The sequence below is a fragment of the Terrapene carolina genome, unplaced genomic scaffold, assembly GCF_002925995.2.
Source record: "Terrapene carolina triunguis isolate 2854851 unplaced genomic scaffold, T_m_triunguis-2.0 Scaffold62, whole genome shotgun sequence".
In the NCBI taxonomy this organism is placed as follows: Eukaryota; Metazoa; Chordata; order Testudines; family Emydidae; genus Terrapene; species Terrapene triunguis.
In genome coordinates, this window is record NW_020664413.1 from 53,061,245 (window position 1) to 53,085,664 (window position 24,420).

Consider the following 24,420-nt stretch of genomic DNA (forward strand, 5'->3'; position numbering starts at 1 on the left):
ATTTCAGTGCACTCCCACTATGATGCTACTTGCTAAATCAGTTTGTGACTTGTCCTGTATCCATATTAGTGCTGTTCTAAACCAGTTCAGCCGCAATGCCTTCTAGGTGCCTATACCAAAGTTCCTGGTACTGCTCCCAGAGCCAAGTACTCTATTGATACCAAAAAGGTCACTACAATAGTGTGGGACAGCAGTAAGGAGACCTGATGGACACATCGGCTTGTCCACAGCCACAATAGCACTGAATTGGTTTTTAGAACTGCTGAAAGTCTAGTCTACTTCAGCCAATTCTTAGAATACTTATAAATTGGTTGAAACATTTTTGTTGAGACCAAGCATTCTAAAGAGTTAAACTGATTCGAGTGATAATTTTTTTCTTTACATAAATAAGATCTTAGGCTGAACATAAAAGGACTGGCCTATACAAGGAAGTTTCAAATATTCTAACCAGTTTTAAAACTGGTTTAGCTAAAGTGATTTTAAAAGTCAGTGGAGTCACAGCATAGAATGGGTTCCAAGCAGCCTTAACTGTTCACTACAGCTTCACTGAACCAATTTTAAAGACAGAATTTGAAGCAAGTTTCCTCAGAGAAGTAGATCTTAAAAAAAATCTGGGTGTTTCCCCTCCACAGGATAGTTTAATCTTACTGATCAGCTTCATCAGAATGCACACCTAACATAAAAAGTTGTCCATCTTTCTCCACCACAAGAATTTAATAACAGATGCTTCCACTCATCTAATATTAAGATTTTTAAAAGATATAATAAACTAGTAGTGCACCGTAGAATTAAATTAGAGCTAAACCCCAATTGACTGTATCTATAAGTTACATTAATCTTGTTTTAGTGTTTGCTCAGTTTAATGAAAATTTTGCATATTAGCATATATTTGCATTGGGCCACCTAGTCAGAGAGAATTAGCAAGGTTCTAATTATGTAATTTCTCAAAATTAAACACAATTTTAAAAAGCAAACAGTACTTTATATACCACTTCTGTTTTCAGTGCTCAAATATTTTTAACTTTTAAAAAGAAAACAATTAAGTCTCACCTGCTCTACACACTACTAACAACAACAAAAAACCACTCAAAATACAACATGTGGCCACCATTAGCAGACAAAACACACTAGGTACAAGAGACTCAGGAGTTGAGCTTATATAGCACTGTATATGTCTAGCTTTCAAATTCAGTGAACTACTGTTTTCATTTGCATACAGGAATTTAAAAAGGAAATAGCCCTTTCATACCTAGATATTCTGTAGTTCCTATGATTTGCCGCAGTTCACTAGCATTCTCGATCTTCCGAGACATACCAAAATCTACAATTTTTACATCACCAAGAGGATTGAAACTGCTCAGCAAGATGTTCTGGGGCTAAATGAAGAAAGATGAATATTTAGTCTTTAAGGCATAAATACGCAAGTATGATTTAAATGGTAAACAGTGTATACCAAAGTGACATTTAGGTTATATTTAAGCATTCTGTTTTTGTTGCTAATGCCTTTTTAAAACAGAGTCCACAAAAAGCATTTGTGATGCCCATCTTTAACATTCTCTGACCAAAGCCAGACCCTGACATCTGCAGCTCTTATGTTGTTGCTAAAAAACACAAATGTGGAAGACTAATATTTTACGCAGATAGTACAATCCACTCCAAAGTCACACTCTCTTATGAGGAACAGGAGAATAATCATTTTCAAGAGAACACTTAAATTGTGGCATGCTCAGAATCCCTCTGCAATTATAGCTGCATTTTTCCATGTTCTGTCAGATAATATTTATTGTAAAAGTTTTTCAGTTGCCAAGATAAAGCCATTAGAGTGTGAACACATGCTGTTGCCCTGTTAACCCAGCCTTGCAAAAAACTGTCTCAAATAGTAGTAGCAGATTCCTTTCATCTCAGTGACAGATGAACTTCAGAGGCCTGACTAGGTCCATTTAAATACTACAGTTAAGTACAATTAATTTCATATAAAAAGGGATATATAATAAAAAAACTCTACATTACTGAAGAGTTCAGTTTTCACATCGATAAAATTGACAGTTTGGAAATACAAGTGCTAGTTCCTACATCAGTGTTGACTTGGTCAAGATACACAGCCTGTAAAAAACAGAGTCACAGAGACATTGATACCTGGGAGACACTTGCTTAAAATGGAGTGAAGTCCTTGCTCGCCAACAAGCCGAAGAGGACAAGAGGCGCAGGAGGAAGGAGAGACTGTCTGAGCCTGAAAACATCTGCCCTCATTGTAATAGAACTTGTGGTTCAAAGATTGGCCTTATTAGCCACCTGAGGACCCATAACTCCCATGGAAGATTATCATACTCGGTAACAAGTGATCACCCATCATCATCATCATCCAGCCTGTTTTTGGTTTTTAATCACAATGTATTAACTGGAACATTTAACAAGAAAATATTACATACAGTAAAATTAACTTGGCTATATTGAACGTAAGAACCTTGACTTTGCATAGGATACTGTCATTATGTGCATTTCTAAGGTGCCTATATCTACTGTACATGTGCTAAGATGCAAGTAATTAATCACACCCTAATACACATCTTAAAACTGCAACAGTTATGCCAGTGTACTTCCATCACATCTTCCAAAGTGTTTTGATGTAGCCATATCCCACACCTCCTTTTTATACAGACTTGATTTTACTGCCGACATATTGAATCAACCAGCAGAACGAAAAAAGGTAATTTATTGGAATACCATGTCTAATTTTACCTTTAAATCAAGATGCACAATACTGTTTTCATGCAGACAGCAGAGTCCTTCAAGTATTTGTCGAATAAGTCTGATAATATCATTTTCTTCAATTCTCTCATAAAAGTCAGGAACACACAAATTAAAGATTTCACCTCCGGCAGCACTGAAACAAGAAGATAAATATACATAAGCCACATTAGATGTACTAAACTTAATCTTTTTGACATAAATGTCAAATTTAAGAAGAGTATTAGAGTAGTAAAACTGCCAAAAGGGCTTTACAATTTAAATTATTGCACATTTAAAGAGAGGCTGTTGAGAAAGTTAAAAATCCTAAAACTTTATGGTATTTTTAATGTATTCATCAGCCTGTTGTTCTACACACAAAAAAAAAACTGTTATAAAATGCAAACAGGCAAAGACAAAAAGGAATTTCATAGTAGGAAATGTGTGTTGAGATTTCCAAGTGGAAGGTGTGGCTAAATTCCTTGCACTGATCTGAAAATTTCAACCCAGGTTTCTAAAACTTTTACACGAAGTCGCAGGATGATCATCTTCAGTTCTCTTCCAGCCCTCCACAAAAGGGTTTACTTCACTGAAAGTCAAAACAAAGAGTCTCCTGAACAAGGCAAAAGCTTCAATTAAACCAGTTACTAATGCTAATCCTAGCTGGAAATTAACAATATTCTTGCTGGTTGAACTCCTTCAGGGGCAAAAACATTGCAGTCAATCATTCAAAATACATTCAAGAAGAGCCTCTAATGAAACAGAAGGAAATCTTGGTGGTAGAAGAAAGTGAAAAAAATACCACCCATGTTGGGCTGTTGGTCCCACTGAGAAAGAACTAGCGATAGAGTCACTAGGAAAGAAGTCTAGTAATGCTGTGGTACTGGTGTGAAATCTTATTCCTTGGTCAAGGTTGCTCAAGGTCAATGAACTAGCACCCTCGCTGAGAAACCCAGCAAATAAAGGTCTAGAAAAAAGGGAGTCAATGAAAAACGACTGAAAAATGACAGCATAAGGCACCTCCAAAGGAGAGGATTTTTTAAAATAAAAAAATCAAGTGATTTTTCCAAAGCTATAGTGGAGATATCAGCAAGCAACATTCCAAGAAAACTTATCTAAAAGGAAGATTCATAATCCTTGCCATGCCTTAAACCATTCGTCTAAAGCAATGACTTCTAGCAAGAGCCCTTATGTCACGTGGTGCTCAAATATTCTCACTATGGATCACTTTAGAAGATCCTATCCAAGACCACCTATCCAGACATCTAAAATCTGCAACTGTACAATGCCTGTGTGCTACCACCACCATGTAAAAAATGTTTATGTGTACTCCATGTATTTTTCTGGATTGCACACTATTCAAAAACCTGAGATTTTGTTAGATATAAAGTTTATTTAGGTTTTGGCAAACCAGATCCATGCTTTCCCTGAAGCAACTATACCACTTTGTTCTATGAAAATAAAACCAACCACTGGGATAGCATAAAGGAAACAAGATGCAAATAAAGTTAAATAAATGTGATGCATGCAGTTTCTTGGTTACAGCATGCACTTTGTATCTGTGTCATTGTTTCCTTCTCCATGCATGTACAGCTTGAAATTAGCACTGAATCTCTCCTCAGTCCCCTCTGTTCTACTCTCTCTAATTTGAGATGAATGATGAATTTTAAAAATAAAATAAATAAATAAAAGAGATGGATTTGAGGATAAGCCTCTATAGCTGCCAGGTGCACTCTAAGTAAAATTAAGTAGCTCAAAAGAGAAAACTGAGGAATATACAGGCACTTTTTATCTGCTGTTTGCTTGTATTATTAAATATGAACTTAACAGATGTATATGAACGATACACATTGTAATATTTTAGATAATATTGACTTCTGGTAGCCTACTTCCTAGATTCAGAAGATCGTGTAGCACCTAGAGCAAAAAATTGAAGATTCTCATCTCATAGGCTGCCAAAAACCTTGCTGCTAGGTGAAGAATTTGGCTCCACTTCCAAAACGAAAGGTCCAGGCACCCTGGAAAGAAGGATAGTGTATTAAACACTAAAATTGATGATTCCAAGCCAGGGTCTGGGGACAAGATGAGCTTCATCTTTCTGTTGACTCAAAAATATAAGGGAAGGCATATCAATACATGACTCTAGTCTAATATGAATGCTTCTGTCAAGAAGTCTGGACCCTGTTACCACTGGAGCAGCAGAGAAGAGATGTGGTGTTGTCCCTGAAGGATAAAAGATCCACTCTGGATATCTCATTTTCTCAGTATGATATTCACGAATGAAGTTACAAACCACTTGTGCACCATTTGCAAAAGATGCCTTCTCTTTGGGTGCAAAGTGGAGGAACCTGCCAACAGATCTCCAACACAGATGACAAGACTAATGACCCTGCTGCAGGGTTGTTGAGGAAACGTTCAAATCCCTGTTACAGCACTCTGTAAAGATTGCCTAAGAATCGGCATCCCCTTCTTTCTCTATTTGGAATGGAGTGGGGAGAAGGTAGAAACTACAGCTCAGTATACAGTCCCATGTAACCTCAATATTCAGGTCTTCTGAAGACTGCCAAGATCCTCCAAAATAAAAGCAAGGACCCTCAGGGTATGTCTACACTGTAATTAAACACTTGTGTCAGCTGACTTGGGCTCGCAGGGCTCAGGCTGCAGGGCTATAAAATTGCAGTGTAGACATCCAGACTTGGACTGGAGTCTGGGCACTAGGACCCTATGAGGGGGACAGGTCCCAGAGCCCGGACTCCAGTCTGAGCCCACACATTGCAGTTTTATAGCCTCACAGCCCAACTCAGATGTCACAGGCCAGCCATGGGTGTTTACAGTGTAAACAGGGTATAGGGCACACTCAGAGTATGTTTATACTGCAATTAATGTAAGCCCAGGGGTAGAAGAATTCAAGCTAGCAGAACCTAGGGCTCAAGTGTCTATACTCAATTGTAATCCCAGGTTAGGAATTGTTGAAATCTAGGTCCCAACCTGGGACTCTAGTTTCTACACTGCATTTGAGTGGAATAGGGCAGAAGTAGAGGAATGTGAGAGTGAGGGGAGGGGGATGGAAAAGAAAAGGGGATAGTGGAATCATGGGGGGAAGTGGGAGCCTGGCATGCGGTGCCCACTTAGCAGCAGATGGGATTCCCCTGTTAAGCAGGCCCATCAAACCCTCACCCGTCTTACCCCGACACCCAGAACCCCACCCCACTGAGCTCCAACCAGCTGCACATGGACCCCCACCCCATCAAGCCTCACTCCCCCAGCACCAGACCCTCCCACTGAGCCCCTCCACACCCAGAAACCCCCCACCAAGCCTCATCTCCCCACACCCAGACCTCCCCTGGCTGAGCCCCAACCACTTTCACCAGGATCCCCTGCAGAAACCCCACAACGAGCCCCTGTGCATCTAGATCTCCCACTGAGCCACCAGCACTCAGATTGCCCTACACAGAAACCTTTCACCCCCCACCTGGATCCCGCCACACTTGGATCCTGCTGGGCTGAGCCTGCCCACCCACACCTGGTGTGCCTGGCCCAGAGGAGCAGGGCCCCAAGGTGTTTCAGCCCTTACATTGCATCAGGGTCACGTGCAGACCCACTGCCGATCCCCTGTGCCAGGGAGGTGGGGGCATCAGGATGATCTCCCATCTCAATGCAGCCAGCAGCCTGTGCCCCTCACTGCCATGCTGGAGCCACATTAATTTACTGACCAATAAAATTTGCAGAATTTTACAATATTGTGCGCATAATTTTATTTTTTTGGCACAGAATTCCCTCAGGAGTACATATCTCCGACTATCTAGCTTCCCCCCCAAAATGTGTCCACTCTAGCTCTGTTTGTGGCACAGTGTGGGAAAACTTGATTGTCCAGAGGACAAAGACAGTTGTCCCATGGGATTGTGGAATACGTTTGGCAGAATCCAAGAGCACATGTCCAGTGGCACTGCATCAACACTGCAAAACAATGGGGCTTGAACTGTGGGTCCTGCCTGACTCAGGCTTGGACCCTCCATTCTCATGGGATCCTGGGACTCTGGGTTAGCACAATGTGTGTGTAGACAGAAGGCTCAAACCTGAGTTTGAGCCCTGGGCTTACCCTATGTCTAATCTGACCAAACAGAAACTAGAAAAAACTTTTAAGAACAGTCTGCCATAAAACAGTATAACTTTTTTGCTTTGCAGTTTGTCTGTTAAATAACTGTCAGAGTTAAATGAATGAATGGACATGTACTTAACAGGATACCATTTAGTTCTACGCTAAAGACTTCACAATTAAAAAGTGTAAGCAGCTCGTCACCTCAAAAAATGTAAGAAAATAATCAGGTAAGATCCTGACATTATTTAAAAAAATGGAACTAAAGGCTGCTGAACACTTCAATAAAACAGCCAGTTAAGATTAACTCTGCTTATCATGAGTACCTTGTTGCAGCTCATTAGTGATACAAGTAAAACAAACAGCTGTTGAGCTGAAATATAAGCATAAAGATAAAAAGCTAGGGAAAGCAGAAAGTCCAAAATTTGTCAGGACTTTGTCCCTACTTCCAGTAGGACTGATTACGCTTCTTGAACCATCAGGATGTGTTGGGAAAGAGAAAGTCTCATAGAAAAGGCACTTGCCTTTGACATCCAGCAGCACAGTTTGATACAAATTTTAGAACCTACATTAAATGAGTTTGGTGGTCTTGACACACTCCACCTTGGAAAAACATTAAGAATCATTGAAGCTACTAAAAATAAAAAACTTGATTTGCTCAGAGAAACTTAATCTAGTTGGAAGCATTTATTTCACACCCTGGACACTATTTTTCCTATAAAAATGTGTGTGTTTTACACACAGCTAGCAAGAACTGATAATTTTAATATCTGAAATTTGTCATCGACATCCGCCACCATTTTCAGACATGGGTACCTAAAATAAATGGCCTGATTTTCAGAGGTCCTGAGCAACCAGAGTGTTTGTAATGGGAGTGGATGTTCAGCACCTCTGAGAGCCAAGCCACTAAACACCAATTGCAGTCAATAGGAACTGCAAGTGCCCAACACTTCTCAAAGTCAGGAACAAGGTGTAAAGAGGGTTACTAGAAAAAAAAACATGCATGGAGTATGCTAGTAAAACCAGACCTCTTACATGGGATCAATGTACATTTTCTCTTGGTGGCCTGACATTCGAAAGACTGTTCTCCTAAGAAAATGATTATTAAAAAAAAAAAAATTCTACTTGCACAAACGCTAGTTGAATTTGATCCAATATGATTATGCAGAAGATTTTACAAAACCTGATTCCCAACAGAAATACCTGTTTTGTGTATTTTAAATTGACAGGGGTATTTTTAAACAAAAAACATTGCCTCTACAGTGTTTGCAACAGGAGTGCATGAAAACCTGAAAATAATATTGATCAGAATCTGAGACAAAAGCGGAACTGACTAATTTTCAGCCAGGAACTGACAAAAAAAAAAAACGATCTACTTCTCTTAGCTAGCTAGGATGTGGCCAAAACACAGCAAAATCTGATAAAAGCAAGCAGCATAGGAGGATGGGGGGAGGATAAGTCATATTTAAAACTTTTGGTTTCAGAGGTCTGTTCTTTTTAATATAGGTAAGTTTTGTCCCCGCCCCCCGCCGCCTCTGAATACAGGACATTTAACCTGAATATCTATATTCAGCAATAAGTGAACAGTCATTAAAAAGTTTCTTTAACATTAGGGTCTCTCCACAATTTTGTCTTAAAGATGTCTGTCTCAATATAAACATTGAATGTTTCCCCATTAACTTGAAGAATTATGAAGAACATGAAGAAAAATGCATCTATGCAAAAAAAAAAAAAAAAAAAAGGCCAGAATAAAAGATGCAAAAGTAAAGGTCACAACTCCAGTGTTATCACAATCATTTTCGATTCTTGTTTTTCTTGGTGAAATATGTAACTAGCAATACATGTGTCCCAACATGTATACCATAAAACACAGAAGTTGCATAATGCAACCATGTTAATTCTGTCACTCAAGTCTTAATTTTTGCATTTCCTGAACGCAGTTTTAAGTGTGCATGTTCATTAATCTAATTATATTCATTTATTTTTGAAATTTAAGTATAGCACTAGTATATATATATTGTTCAATTTTCTTGATTTATGTCACTATAGCATTAATTTTACTGTTTCTGCAATATTTATCTTGTATTAGTTATTCATGATTGATGATGAAAAATCATTTACAAAACAAAAGCATGTAAATTAACTGATGGTTTCAATACATCTTTTGACATGAATATAAATGATACACAAGGAAAATTCTAGGACACAAGGGAACATAAAAGGGCAATATTAACTACCCGTATAAACTCGTTCATTAGCCAGTTCGTTTATAAGCCGGCCTCCCAAAATGGATAGATAAAAATAGCAGAAACTGTATGATCCTTTCATAAGCCAACCCTATATTTCAGGGGTTGGAAAAGTTTGGTTGGTAACCCGCTGGCAGGTTGGGACGTTTTGTTTACTTGAAGTGTCTGCAGGTGGGAAGTGGCGTGCCATTTCCTGCAGCTCCCATTGGCTGGGAACTGTGGCCACAGGGAGCTGAGGGGCTCCATGCCTGCAGACACTCCAGGTAAACAAAACGACAATGTGTTAGATATTCAATAATTCCATAGAGTTTAAAATCATCAAATTTTGGTGTAGACACATTTATAAGCCAACCTCCGCTCTTTGATGCGTCACTTTTTTACCAAAAACATTCGACTTATGAACGAGTATATACGGTACATTGTATATACACTCATATGTTGTTCTCCTGATTATTTTCGGTCAACTGATACAAACAATGAATGTTAAAAAATCTATTATAAATAGTGAAGTTGATGTAATGCATACTTACTATTCCAACACTAAGATGATTTCATTGTTCATTTCATAGACTTCATGGAGATTAACTACACGAGGACTAGACTTTGTTAATTCAAGCACAGCAATTTCATGTAAAATTTCTGCTTTGCAGTCCTGTCCTCTTCTCCTCTTCTTTAGAAATTTAGCTGCATATTCTTGGCCTGTGGATTTAGCTATACATTTTCTAACCACAGCACATCTTCCTCTGCAAAGAGAATGGAAAAGATTACGATTTCTTTAGTGAAAATTATGACAATTACACTGAAGCTTAGATATGGGCACTTCACAAATACTTAAGATAAATAGTTGTTTGCAGTGTTATTGTAGCTGTGTTGGTCCCAGGATACAAGAGCAACAAGGTAGGTGAGCTAATGTATTATTGAGCCAACTTCTGCTGGTGAAAGAGACAAGTTATCAAGCTCCAAAGACCACTTTTTTGGGTCCTGAAGATAAATAAGTTAATATTTTTCTAGTACATTAGTGTCCAAAGAGAATTACGTGTTCAAAAAAAGTAGTTAGGCAGCACTTATATAGCATGGTTTCACTGTGAGCTACAAAACCAAATGGCAAGTTCTTTCAGGCATTTAGGAAACTATAACTGCATTTCTTCTATGTTTATGGATTAAAACATTCTCAGACATGAACTCATGATAATACAATATTTAACCAAAAATGAAAAATGAAGGTTCATATGCAATCAGGTTGCAGTAATGAACTAAAATTAGTTATTTTTCTACATAAGCAATTGTTGTTACTACAGAGATGTTATGCAATCGTGAACAAAAAGGGAGGTAGTCCACAAAAGACTCTCTTCCACAGGTTGGACCACATCTCAATAGTTTGACTATCCTGGCTAGTGTACTGTTTCTTTCAATAAATCAACACTATCATTTCAGCAAATATCGGATGTACTAATATTATAGTAAGATTAGAAATCACTTCCAGCTATTAAGGGGCTTACAATGTCCAGTTCAAATTAGCTAAAAAAAATTAAATGTGCACATAAACACATTTTGCATATGTAGGACATTTGATGCCAATATCTCAAAGTGCTGCACACACATTTAAGATTCACTCCCACTCCTCTGACACAGCTTAATAGTTATAAAAGTTTCTCTATTTGTCATGTTTAAGACAATTTATTTCTAATTTAGGATTAAGTAATTTGTGGGAAGTACAGATAGCCTCCATTTAATTATGTTAAGGTTTCTCTAAAAGTGTGCCTTATTGGGAAGAAGCTCCCATGAAATGTAGGAGATTTTCAAGGCCCATAAATTCCCTCCATACACAATTCTCAAGATTGAAAACAAAAGCTTCAGCTTTTGTGCATTTTTATAAAAATCAATTCTTACGTGTTTTGTTTGTCTATTTTAAAAACAAACTGGAAAGCTGAGTTACAATATGAACTTTTAGATGGTTAAACTCAGGCATGGAAAAGCAAGAGACTTGCCCGGGTTTGTGCAGCAAGTCAATGATAAAATCAGAAATACAATCCAGTAATCTTGTCACTCAGTCCTATTTTTTAGCTGCTAGACATCATTCTTCTTCTTGAATATAGTACAAAGACAAAGCGTTCTGTTTCATTTCCTTGACAACTGTTAAGTATAGAAGCAAAAATATGTTTTGGTAAAGACAAGTTTTTAGAAGAAAGCCACATACTGTTTCTAAAAACCAAGCTGACCTTTTAGAAAATTAGAGAAAAAAAATGTACTTCCTAAGCCAAGTTATAAACTCCTGAAAAAGCAAGGTTTATGATCACAAGGACATTTCCAACAGTGCCTAGTTCCACAATTTAATTATGAAGTATTTTCAGGATTAGATAAAAAATAGCATGGACTTTTAAGAACTGAGACATAATGAAATAAAATTAAAAATTTCAAATGGTGTAAATATGAAGAACTTTCTAAAGTTTTATATACAAAGATCAGCAAATTGTATATTTTCAGAGTTCATATACATCACTGAGTGTGCAGATGATGCCTTTCCACATGTAAATTCTATCACCTATTCACACAAAAGATAATGCTTGAAAAGGTCATGTGCAAAACTGGATTCTGGGTTGAGGCCCCTGTTGAAGTCTGAATCAAACTCACTACAAAAAATATACCCATGCTGCTTATCAAAAACAGTTTCCATTTGCAGGTAATATTAAATACACCTTCCAATTAGTATAAAATCTGATGAATTAAGAAATGGGGTAAAATTCCACAAGTTTCTAGTATTTATTGTTAAAAATATTGACTTAATACTCCCTCACTATTTTGCAACAGACCAGATAGTGAAATAACTAAGAACAAAATGTTGCTTTAAAAAACCCCAAAACCACATACAAAGGGCAGAAACAGATAGGGGTGCATATCGTGTAAAAGTCAACAAATGAATTAGTTAAAAGAAAGAGGTAGAAGAATGTTCTTAACCTGAGATGCACACCCTCTCATGCCAGATAATTTGAAATGGCTAACTGCTTTCCCAGCTGTGAAAATGCTTTGCAATAATCTGTTGTTTAACATGAATCAGTTGAATTCTATAACAAATAATAAAATTTGAAGATAAAATATATTTTGGTGGGTATTTGTCTTGCCCTACCAACCACAACTTAAATATTTTAAAAAAAAAAGAGGAACCATTTAAGTTTCATGTAAACAGTCAGAGCTTTCCTGCTAATTTCCTGAACATCTTCCTTCCACTTAGAGTGAACACTAGTTTTGAAAAGTCATGAGATACTATTAGTGAAGAGATGATACATGAATTATTATTAATAAAGGTTATTGCTTTTTATTTGCAATGCACCACAAATTTAAACTTGTGCTAATTAAGAAAAAAACCTGTAAGATGAGTTAAGACTGAAACAATAAAAACATAAGAATGGCCGTACTGGGTCATTTATCCACATTAAATTTCATTTGCCATTTTGTTGCCCAATCACTTAGTTTTGTGAGATCTTTTTGAAGTTCTTCACAGTCTGCTCTGGTCTTACTGATATATTTATTTATTCAAGATAGTTAAGTTCAAGGAAAGATACTTTTTGATAAAAAAAATCTGTAGAAAGGCAGGAAATTCATTATATTTTAACAATGAAATACAAAAATGAATAGTTAAGATAATCCCTGGTAAACCACCACCATGCACACAGGGCATGCAGAAATACATTTAATGAAGTTTCATAAGATCTACATCAGGTGTCTCAAACACACGGCCCGCAGAGTTATTTCCTGCAGCCCGCCATAGACGCTGACTCCACTGGCAGCCAAGCACCCCTCCCTCCTTCTCCGCCCCCATCCCCCGCAGCACGCCACGTCCCCGCTCCTCCGCCTACTTCCCAGTGCTTCCCTCCGCCAAACAGCCGTTTGGCAGCGCTTAGGGGGAGGCGCAGGGACGCAGCACGCTCAGGGAAGGAGGTGGAGAAGAGGCAGGGCCGGGATTTGGGGAAGGGGGTGGAATAGGGGCAGAGAGGGGGCGGAGACTTTGGGGAAAGGGTTGGAAGGGAAGACGCAGTTAGCTGGGTCAGCAAAACATAACCCACCTCTGGCCCTGCTGCTTCCAGCTCCCCACCACATGTTCTGGGGAGGAGGGCAGGCAGGCAGGCTCTCGGAGCTGCTATTTAAGGCAGTGTTTACAGTCACTCTCGCTCTGGGGGTGGGAATGTCTGCTGCGTGCATTTCAATGAGCCGTTTCCACAGTTCTCTGAAGTTTACCCAGTCAAACTGCCCAAGCTTGACAGACAGCCTTGCTGCTCCTCGCACCCGACCAAGCCATTGAGCCTGCTCTTCCTGCATCCCCAATCCTCCCCTCCAGCTATACCCCGACTCACACCAACCCTCGGCAAGCCCCTTCACCACTCTTCAAATCTCCAAACACACCCGCCACTGAAATCCGTCTCCATTGATCCCATGTGCAGTGTGAAACGCTGGGGGAGAAGGGAGCCAGGAAAGCAGCAGCAGCCAGTCACTGGAAAAAGCCCTTTTCCTTTAACACTGGGAGGGAGGGAAAGGGAAGGTGAATCAAAGAGAAATATTGGGGGGGAGAGGGGAGGAGAACAGGGATCTTGGATCTTCCAATTTACAAAAGCCAAGCCTGTTCCCCGCGCCTCTCACCCTCAACAACGCCTGGGTGGGAAAGAAATCCCCAATCCTCCTAGGGGACGCGGACACTTCAACACAGGTGCTGACTACTGAGTAAATTCGCTCAATAGAGGCCTACAACTCCCAGCATGCTCTACTCCACCTTCTACCAAGCTGCTGCCTTAGGCTACGTCTTCACTACCCGCCGATTCGGCGGGTAGCAATCGGTTTATCGGGGATCGACTTACCGCGTCTCGTGAGGACGCGGTAAAATCGATCCCTGATCGCTCTGCCGTCGACTCCGGAAATCCACCTCGACAAGAGGCGGCAGCGGAGTCGGCGGCACCGGTCGGCTTTCCCCCGTCCTCACCGCCAGGTAAGCCGACCTAAAATACGCAACTTCAGCTACGGTATTCACGTAGCTGAAGTTGCGTATCTTAGGTCGGAACACCGCTGTAGTGTAGACCTAGCCTTAGAGACGGAGCAAGGCATGCTGTGAGTAGTTGGGAAGAACGTTTGTTAAAAGTGTCAACGTAGTTTGTATGAATAGTTACTTTAAAAAGTTCCTGCCATTACAGGAATGTTGATAGACTGTTAGTGTAGAAGATCATCATCAGTGTTACTGACCACATAAGGAATAGTTACAGGTGTTTATATTTTATTAAAAGCCCTCTCCGCATTACAGTTTTTTAAAAGTTAATACATTGACTTTTAATAGCATACTATATTACTCTTCATTTTTGACTATACTTTTGTATGGTTGTATGAAAAGGTTTCAGTGATGTGGCCCTCGGGCCAATGTACTAGTCCTCATGTGGCCCTCGTGGTGATTTGAGTTTGAGATCCCTGATCTACATCAATGTACTCTGTCACATTTGACATGTGAGGTAGAAACGTTTTGCTAAAGACTTCCTGGTGAATATGCCATTTCTTCACTGTCCCCCCGTTAACACCTTTGTCACGTGCAATGAATAGTGCAGCCTTCTCCATCTCTGATCTCCCCACTCCAATCTGTCTAAAACATGACTACTGGGATCACACTCTTTCTCTGCTCCAAGCACATCACCCCATCCTTAGAATCCCTTCATTGGCTATGTGGCCCTTATCGTAACAAATTCAAGCACTTCCTCACCTACAAAACCATACATTCTACATCTCCATTTTTATTTCCAGATATTTCCCATTCTTCTCTCCAAACTCCTCCTTTCGTGTCCTTCCTACACTTGGCTTTGTGCCTCCTACCATGCTGCTCCCAACCCCCAGAGCAGACCAAGCTGTCTTTCTTCAGGCAATCTATACACCAGTGCTTCCCCCAAGCGTGGGCAAAGACTAGCAGGGGGAGGATGGAGAAAGGGGGCAAACAGGTCTCTTGCTTTGTTCTCCAGATTTTCAGCTTGCATTTAGAACAGTAAGTCTCTAGATAATGGGATTACAAAAAAACCTTTGAAAATATGATCAGAGTAACCGGTGAGCTATGTTTGTCTGAGATTCCAGTATTTCACTAATACACAGAATGTATGAAAGGAGAAGTAGTATCGTACAATGAAGAGCTAGACAGTCTACTTCAAGATTGTCCATTTTGGGTAGCCCTTTAACACCACGAAATGGTAGACTGAAGGTGGGACTTAGCTTTCAAAGGTTTAGGAAATGTTGCCTTCCACCCTTCCTTATAATTACTCCTCACACTATCCATTTTTTGAAAATTTTCCATGTCTTATTTAGATTATAACCTCTTCAGCATCTTTCTGAGCATATGTATGTAAGAAAAAAAATCATGCTCCCTGATACACACGTAGAGGAGATCCTGTGTACACAAATCTACACACACGCGTGTGGAAAGGGCTGGCAAGCCATTTATATGGCATCTTCCCTAGACACCACATAGACCTTTCCATTTGTCTGGGGATATGAACAGAGGAAGAAATGCATTTCATTTCCTCCGCATGCTCCACCTTCTGGAGTCTACTAGAAAAGATAACACAAGCTGGGGTTATATTACTTTCAACAAATACCGCTCTGCAGCTGGGATTTCTTTTCCATGTGAAGTTACATCCCTTTCCCCCCCAAAACCATCACATAATAGAATGTTCTTACCTTCCTAGTTCTTTAGGTTCAAGCATGTAAAAATCATAAAAATTATCCATCTTGATTTGTGTCTGAAGAGATGTGGACAAGCCTAAAAGGCTCTTGCTCTCCAACTTTCTCCTGGACATAATTCACACAAGGTCTTCTCTCCTCTGCTGGTTATCTATTTTCACCTGTCAAAGCAATATATGTATTTAAACATGACCAATACTACAAAAATCCCACTGCTACACAGCAGAAAAAGTCATCTCATAAGGCTATGTCATCAAAAATAGCTGTTTTAACACCTTTGGTTTTTCACATCTCTTAAAAAGAATGTTTTAACCAATAAGAATAGAGACCACTTATGAACTGAAGTCAATGGATAACAGGCTGAGCTATGGCCATATAAAAACTGTTTGTGACACATTTGTTAATACAACATCTAAAAGGGCCTCCCTGTTCTTACCATGTCTATCAAAATTGCAAAGAACATAGGAGAGCAGAGGAATATTTTGTATAAGAATTTCATAAAAATAAGTTCTCAGTGTTGAGAGTTGTATATTAAAGGATTACCACACAACATTAAACCAGTGAATAAATCAGCACACCTTTCCCAGGCTTATGAGTTACTAGCTATGTTCTTATAATTAGGTGAGGCTATTTAGAACCTACTGACGTGCATGTAGCATCTCAACTCTGTTACCTGGGTAATATGCTGCTACACAAGTTTATTAAGATACACCCTCCAACATTATCTCCATTAGCTGCCTATAAAACAGCAGATTATAACCCAGTACTGCACTTTTCATAGCCTGTGTTTATGTAGGCCATAGCTACATTCAAAGTCATCTCTTTGGGCCTTGTCCTGCACTTCCATACTATGTGCCTTAGAAACCTCACCATCGTGGTACCTCTCAGTCATGTCAATACTCAGTAGGGAATTTCTTATTAAAATTCCTCAGATTAAGAAGGGTGATACCATGGTTTGGAAGGTTGGAACCAAGAGTCTTCATGCTACTCTGGAGGATCTCTGATCCATTTCCTTGAAGGGGAAAGGCAAGGAAAGCTATCAGGCTGATTGTGGCTCAATTCCAGATCAAAGCATAGACTGAGAGGGCTTCCAATGGTGAGAACAATGGCTTGATTAAGCAAACAGCTTAAAGGGTGAGACATTTCCTGGAAAACCAATAGGTGTTCAGGAGGAAGTTCAAACTTCTCTGGTGAGATTTATGTTGCTAGGAAAATGGGTTTATCCACATAAGTTTTTTCCATTTTCTTTCCTGGAAAAGGAAAAGAAAAAAACAGCTGCCACCCGCAGCTTTCCTTAAAATATATATATATATACACACACACACACACACACACACATACATACATACACACACACACACACACACATCTCCAGTGCTGCATGAGGGGCAGATTCAAATGAGGATGTTCCAGTGGCTTGATGCAATGAACCTGAGCCATCACAGTAACTATGGTTCCAGACAGTAAGAATCAATGGCTCCAAAGAAGCAGCAAGCAACTTAAAATGAGGTTTCAGACATTGAACTGATGGCCTTGAATCTGGGGCAGGGTATGGTTCCATAATATGGCCCTGGCCCTCAATGTCACCCTTTGCTGTAGCTCTGATTTCTGCATAGGATTGCTTTTGCACTTCAATATGCAAATCCAGAAGTGCTGGAACATTAAGGCTATGCTCTCAAGGACTGGCTCTTTCATCTGACACATGTGAGGCCAAGCTTTTATGCTCTGCCACAGCCGACCTCCACCAATTCACAGTGACCAGCACCTTAGACTCCTTGGCTTGGGGCAAATCTAACTGTTCTGAAACCTTGCCAGACTTTTTAACCTGGGGGTCAGAGCTGAGTCTGGTCTTCCAGCACTTACAGAGACCTGCATTTCAGACCTGGAAGGTTTAACCACTGATGGTTCCTACGACAGCATAGGTTGGAAGAGATTCTGATGCTCCTTTCTGGTCCCAGAGTCAAAATGTTGCATATGAAACAACAAGAAACTAGATGACCTTCCTCCACACCAATACAAGCAGGCCAGATGATGCATATGTGCATCCAAAGCAGAAAGAAACAGCAAGACAAGAGGCACATCTCAAACTCTGGTTTCTCTGTCTCCAGTTCCAATGTATCAGAACCAAGTACTCATGCCAGGGCACTAATAGCCTTAGACAAAAAAAACCAAAAAACCAACAAGAAACACAGAGACCTAGCTAAGTAAAACCTAGCTAAACTAAGGCAGATGGATCACTGGGAACACTCCATTCTGACAAACCTGAGTCTATGAACCTGGTAAGGTTTCTGGTCTCTTTGCCTCTGCAGTTGGAAGAGACTGAGGCAGCCAGCGCTCAACCCCATTTCCTTTTTTATAGCCCATCCTTCAAACTGCCCTTCCTAAATTTTAAAAACTGAAACATCCAGTCTATTTCAGGGGAAAATATGTTCTAAACCATGTGAAGCAGTATAAATGCATGCAATAAGAGTCTTTGACATAATTTGAGGAGTCATTGCAAACCAGTTTCTATGCTACTCTGAATATCTTAAAGTTTGGTTTTTAACAGCCGAAACAAAAATTTAAGTTGAACATGTAAATCCTGATACTGCAATCAAGTTTGCACAGGCTGACCCGTGCACCTGAGGAGACTACCAAGGAAGGCAAAAGGGGTCAGGCACATGGATCCAATTGCAGAACTCGGGCCTCACTTTAAATTTAGAAGTCTTTTATATAGACATCAAGGTTCTTGAAATGAGTTCATTTGAGATATTCAGGCTGCACTAAAAGAATAAGTCTCTCAATTACTCACTGCTTGTTGAAGGATACACAGTTATGCCAAAGCCATAGAACAGCAAGTAGTGATCTTTCATACAGTATGGTAAGCGTGATGCAAGATCGGAACAAAACGGGGTTACTTAAGGACAATAGCAAACTTAAACAAAAAAACGAATAAAGTTAAAACATGTTTTTGAACAGTTAAAAATGTAAATCAATAGAAATGTCTAAGACTATTTTTGAAAGTTCAACAGTATCTAGTGGAGTCTCGAAGGGGTCTGCCTTGAGTCCAGTACCATTCGATATTTTCATTATGACTCAGATAATGGAGTGGAGAGTATGCTTAAAAAAAACCTGTGGCTGGGAGGAGTAGCAAGCACTTTGATTAAAAGGATTAGAAATCAAAATGACCTTGACAAACTGGAGAATTATTCTGCAATCTACAAGATGAAATTCAATGCAGATATGTGCAAAGTGCTACACTTAGAAAGGAAAAAAAAAATCAAATGCATCACTACAAAATGGGGATTAACTGGCTAGGTGGTAGTATTGCTAAAAACAATTGGGGATAATAATGGCTCACAAATTGAATGTGAGCCAATAATGATGCAGCTGCAAAATAAATAATAATAAAAAAAAACCCTAACATCCTGGAGCATATTAACTGGAATGTCATGTGTAAGACACGGGAGGTAATAGTCCTGCTCTGTTCGGTACTGTAGAGGCCTCAGCTTGAATAACGTGTCTTGTTATAGGGACCACACTTTAAGAAAGATGTGAACAGACTGGAGAGAGTCCAGAGGAGAGCAAAGAGGAAAGGTTAAAAAAACTGAGAATGTTTTAGTCTTGATAAGAGACTGAGCGGGTACATGCCAGTCTTAAAGTGTGTTAAGGGCTGTTATAAAAAGGACAGTTCTCAGCTGTTCTCAATGTCCACTAAAGGTAATACAAAAAGCAATGGGCTTAATCTACAGCAAGGAAGATTTAAGTTACATATGAGGAAAATTTTTCTAACTATCAGGATAGCTTAGTACTGGAATAGGTTACTAAATGAGGTTGTGGAATCCCCATCATTGGGAGTTTTTAAGAACATATGAGAAACACCTATCAGGGATGATCTAAGCACATTTGGTCCTGCTTCAGTGAGGAGGGCTGGACTAGAAAACCTCTTTAGGTCCCTTCCAGCCTTACATTTCTATGAATAGATGATTAAACAACTTCAGTGTCAGCAGTTTATCTTCCAATTTGGGGGTGGAGGAGGGAAACAACGAAAGAAATATCGTATCTTCATCTCCTTCAAACCAGTTATCGTTCATATCTAACACATTCACATCAATAGTGTGAAATCACCAGTTCTCTGAATTTATACATTCAGAATGGAACTACTTTGACTCGTATTTATTGGCTATAAGAAATAACAGTCATTAAATCTAGTTTGTGGATTCTTCAAAGAAGTCTGTGTCATGGTTTAAAAGTTTTGACAAGTTTTTTAATTAAAATATAAAGGGAACATAATTTAGGCCAACCACAACATATTAAAAAGACAACTTCAAAAGTGTTATGTTATAAACAAGTCTTTATTTATCCATTTTAGTAATAGCAACTTAGATTATGAAAGTGAAATAATGCTGAAAATCCAATTTGTCACTACTTATACTGGGTTTAACTTTAATAGCCCAAATGGAGCAAACTGTAGTTTCACTTTGAGGTTCTTAGTACTGCATTGTTTTGGTTTCAAACTTGCAGTGTGAGTTTTTTCACTAGAATTTTATAAACTGTAGAGACATATCTATAGTTTTGTGAATATATTTAGGATTAAACACTTTTTAAAAGTTAAATTGTGCCAACTTTGGCATTCCTTTTACACTGTTATGACCAGATAACAAATGCAGCTTTTACAAAAATAGCAGTTACTTGAGAATATGAAGGGGAAAAAAAAAGCACACCACTGTTTATGTAAGAATAACATCTTGTGCTCTGCTCCTGAAGAGCCAGTAGGGAAACAGAAACTAAATTTAAAAAGTAAGCCACAGAATAATGCCAAACATCATCACATGATATTGGTACAAGAAAAGAGAGATGCCATACGATGGCCCAAATCTGCACGTGTAGGTCTGTGCAATCACAAAAGTCATAGAAGTGTAGGACCTCAATAGGTCACCTAGTCCAGTCCCCTGCACTCAAGGCAGGACAAATATGCAATGTGTTCACAGGATCAGGCTTCCTAGTTTTTTAAACTCCAATGGAAACAAAGGCAGTTAAGTAAAGAAAATTTAAAATTCATATACATTTAATGTCTTCAAAAAGAAAAATTAAGAGTAACAAAACATTTTTAAACATAAAGGTTCAAGCATTTCATTTTTTTGCTAGTGTTAGACATATTTCAAGCATGAGTTGAGGGAGTAGCTAAAAAACCTGAGAAAATGCAAGTGTCATTTATCCAACTAAAGCTAATGAAAGATGTTAAAAAAAAAAAAAAAGCTATATTCGGAGCTGGGAAGCTGCAGTTTCAGCAGCGAAGAACCCAGGCATTTGTGAACTACATCAGGACAGCATATGAAATGGTATGTCTAGAATTAGAAGAGTGTCTGAGTGCATTCTCAAGGGAGTAAGAAGTATGACCCACAACGTCCATAGCCTTAAAATGATGTCCAGAACTCACACAGGCAAGGGCTTCTCTTGCTGCTGTGGAGTACTGTAGGGAATTATGGTTACAGAAAGCTTCACAGATGGTAAAGTCATTAACCCTGCCTCACACCAAGCTCCATCCTCTGCTACGTTTTGTTTTACCCCTTTATTTTAGGCCCGCGTTGCCCACTTCACGTGCCAGTAACAAAGCTAAAAACGCAGGAGTATTCCTGGGTGGAAAGGACGGAACTAAGGAGAAAGGCACCGACTCCTCCAATGTTCGCAACCTCTCTTCAATCCTGAACATGAACAGTGCTTAACCCCAACCCGCCCCTCTTCCTACCTAGGTCTTAACTCGCCAGCGGCGCAGCACTCACTAGTCTTGACAACGGCCTACCGGGAGCGGCACCTAACGCGTTTCAGAGGCCGGCGCTCGGCCCCAGAGAGGTTCTTCCTTCGGGCCGGCTCTCCGAGCGCTACGGCTGAGCCCTGCGGGCCCGGGGCGCGCTGCTGGGAGGGCGAGGGGCGAGTCGCACGCAGGTGGGCACTGAGGGGGGCAGCGTGCGCGGGAGAACGGCCCGCCCGGCTGCCCTCGGCTAGGGAGCCCCCCTGCCAGTCACGGCGCCTGCGGCGAACGTTGTGCCGCCGGTTCCTTGGGCGGGTGCCATCCCCCGGCAGGGTGACAGAGCTGGGCGTCACTCGCCCCAGGCTTAGCGACGCTCCGGCTGTTCCCGCCCCTACCCTACGCCGCGGGGGCTCCCCCAGCCGCAGAAGGAGGAAGGTGCCACCCGCGTCGGTGGCTCTCGGGGAGAGACCCCGGCCGGGGGCAGCATGGAGGCGCCTCCCCCTATCTCGGAGTGTCCCATCCGCGCCGTGGCCAGGGTCTCCCGGGCACTTACCGCGAAACACCCCGCTCCTCACGCGCCCCCACAAACGGACGGCGCCGCCCTCGCGCTCGGCACTGCCCGGCGCCCCAACCGCAGCCCGCACAGTTGGCGTTTGAAAAGCGCAGCCCGGCAGCTGCGGCTGCAACGGCGCCTGCCCTCCAGCCCCGGCCCTCCCACCTAGCATAGAGCCAATCCGCGCCGGCTGTGGGCGGGGCCTTCCCTCAGTGATTGGCAGGAACTCCCTCGCATGGGGAAGGGCCATGGGAGCCCCTCACTTTCGAAGGCATGCGCTGGGAAGCCCTAGGGGCGAGGGAGGGGGACAGAGGGATGATGAGGAAATGGAGGCACGCGAGAGGGATCAGAGCACACGGGGCCAAAGGGCCGCTGCAGCCCCGGCAGTGCAATAGTTTAGTATCAGCTCTGCCCCACGGGCTGGGAGTTACTGGCCCCAGGGAGGAAGCTGACCCACTGCTCGCCAGAGGCAGAGGTGATGCTGTGACAGCATTCTTCGCTAGTACACAGGACCGTGGTGTAACTTGGGCTGAGTGGGAGGAAAGGCGAGGCTTGGACTGGAAAAACCACCAGCAGCAGCTTTGTGAAGGGAGGGGACTTGCCCCATCTTAACTCTTCCTGGTGGATCCTCTTTCTTCCACCCTTTGTTCACCACATTTCTATGTCCCCTCCCACACTTTTGCCCCCATCACAGGTAGCTCCCACATGCCGTCATACTAACTCACTGAGATTTACATTGTCAGGTCACCTCTGATTTCCCTGATATATTCAAGGAAATATCAAACTCGCTCAGTAACTAGTCAGCGAATAGAAAATCAATAAAAAACGAGTAGCAAATGTAGCTTTATTAACCTGCATCTTGCTGGTTGGGGAGACTATCCCAAGGAAGATAACACATCATCATGAGCCCTGCCATTTACACCCTCAGAGAAGAAATGATAAAGCCACTTTAAAAACTGAATTGTTTTTTAAGGCATTTAAGACTGAAGGGCGGTACCCCGAATTACTGTATATCGCTGTAGCTTCGTTGACTTAGTGCCTGTTGATTGGGTCCAAAGTCTTTTAAAACTTTATCCACCACTTCATTTCCCTACTCTCGTGGAGGGAAGTTGAAGACAGTGATTGCTATACATTCTTTCCTTTTACTTATTTACTTTTTTATTGGTTACACGTGTGCAAATGCAATAGCTGAGGGGCATGTTTCCAAAGCTTCTGAAGATAAAGCAGAAGAATTGGTAACTCCTCCCCTCCATACTTGCTATGTGTATAGTACTAGATTGGGGTAGGCAACATGTGGCATGCAAGCTGATTTTCAGTGGCACTCACACTGCCCGGGTCCTGGCCACCGGTCCCGGGGGCTCCGCTGCTGGCCTGGGGTATCGGCTGCCAGCTTGGGTTCTGTCCACCGGCCCCGCTCAGCCCGCTGCTGGCCCTGGGTCTCGAGCACCGGTCCCGGGGACTCCACTGCCGGCCCGGGGTTCCGGCCACTGGCCCCCTGCCAGCTCGGGTTCCGGCAGCCGGCCCCACTGAGCCTGCTGCTGGCCCCGGGTCCCAGTCACCCAGTGGCCCCAGCCTGGGGCAGTGAGGGGTGCAGACAGGGGCAAGAGGGGGGCGCAGCTCAGCACCCCCACCTTAAAAATTGTTCCAGTGCCATTGTGCTGGGATATTTTTAAGTCCTGATTTGCTGCTTACATCACTATCACGCCACGTGGAACAGCGCACTGCATTTGACGTTGAGATTAGAATGTACATGCAAGAACTGGAATCAGAATTTTCTGACAGATTTCAAGATTTCCAGTGATTTGGCCCAATGCTTTCTTTTCTAATTAAACCTGAAAACTTCAACGAAAGCAACTTGAATTTGTCTGTATTTCAGTGGATGGGTGTTGAAAATTTCGAAATGCAGCTCATTCAGTTAAAAAGCCCAGAATTGTGGGCATCAAAGTTTGGTGATCTGCAGAGTGCACTTGAAGCTACCGAGAAGATCACGGGGCCTCTCTTCTGATCTGCTGGACGTCCCTGCCAGTGAAATTTAACTGTTTGAAGAAAATTGCATTTGCAATGCTTTCAGCATTTGGATCCACCTACCTGTGTGAACAGGTTTTTTTCACACATGAAATCTGTCCTCTGTCCCTCTCGGAGCCGGTTAACAACTGATTGCTCAGAAGCCTGTGTGCAGCGTAAAGTATCCAAATACGTGCCAGACATTAGAAAACTCAGCAAGGAAAAGCAAGAGCAAGGATCACACTAAACTGATAAGATCTGCATTTTAATTTAAGTTTAAATGAAGCTTCTTAAACATTTTAAAAACCTTATTTACTTTACATACAACAATAGTTTAGTTATATATTATAGACTTATAGAAAGAGAC

General features: G+C 41.2%; 1 protein-coding gene across 1 annotated transcript in view; it reads right to left on the reverse strand.

The window, feature by feature from the left end:
- Positions 1-22,140, reverse strand: part of STK17B (serine/threonine kinase 17b) — a 35,478-nt gene extending 13,338 nt beyond the window's left edge. The window contains exons 1-5 of the mRNA XM_024195311.3: positions 22,050-22,140; positions 15,763-15,926; positions 9,600-9,812; positions 2,740-2,884; positions 1,250-1,376 (exon numbers count right to left, since the gene is read on the reverse strand). Coding sequence (XP_024051079.1) covers positions 1,250-1,376; positions 2,740-2,884; positions 9,600-9,812; positions 15,763-15,881 — 604 coding nt within the window. The 5' untranslated portion in view covers positions 15,882-15,926; positions 22,050-22,140. The remainder of the gene's footprint in view (positions 1-1,249; positions 1,377-2,739; positions 2,885-9,599; positions 9,813-15,762; positions 15,927-22,049) is intronic.
- Between the last annotated feature and the right edge of the window lie 2,280 nt (positions 22,141-24,420).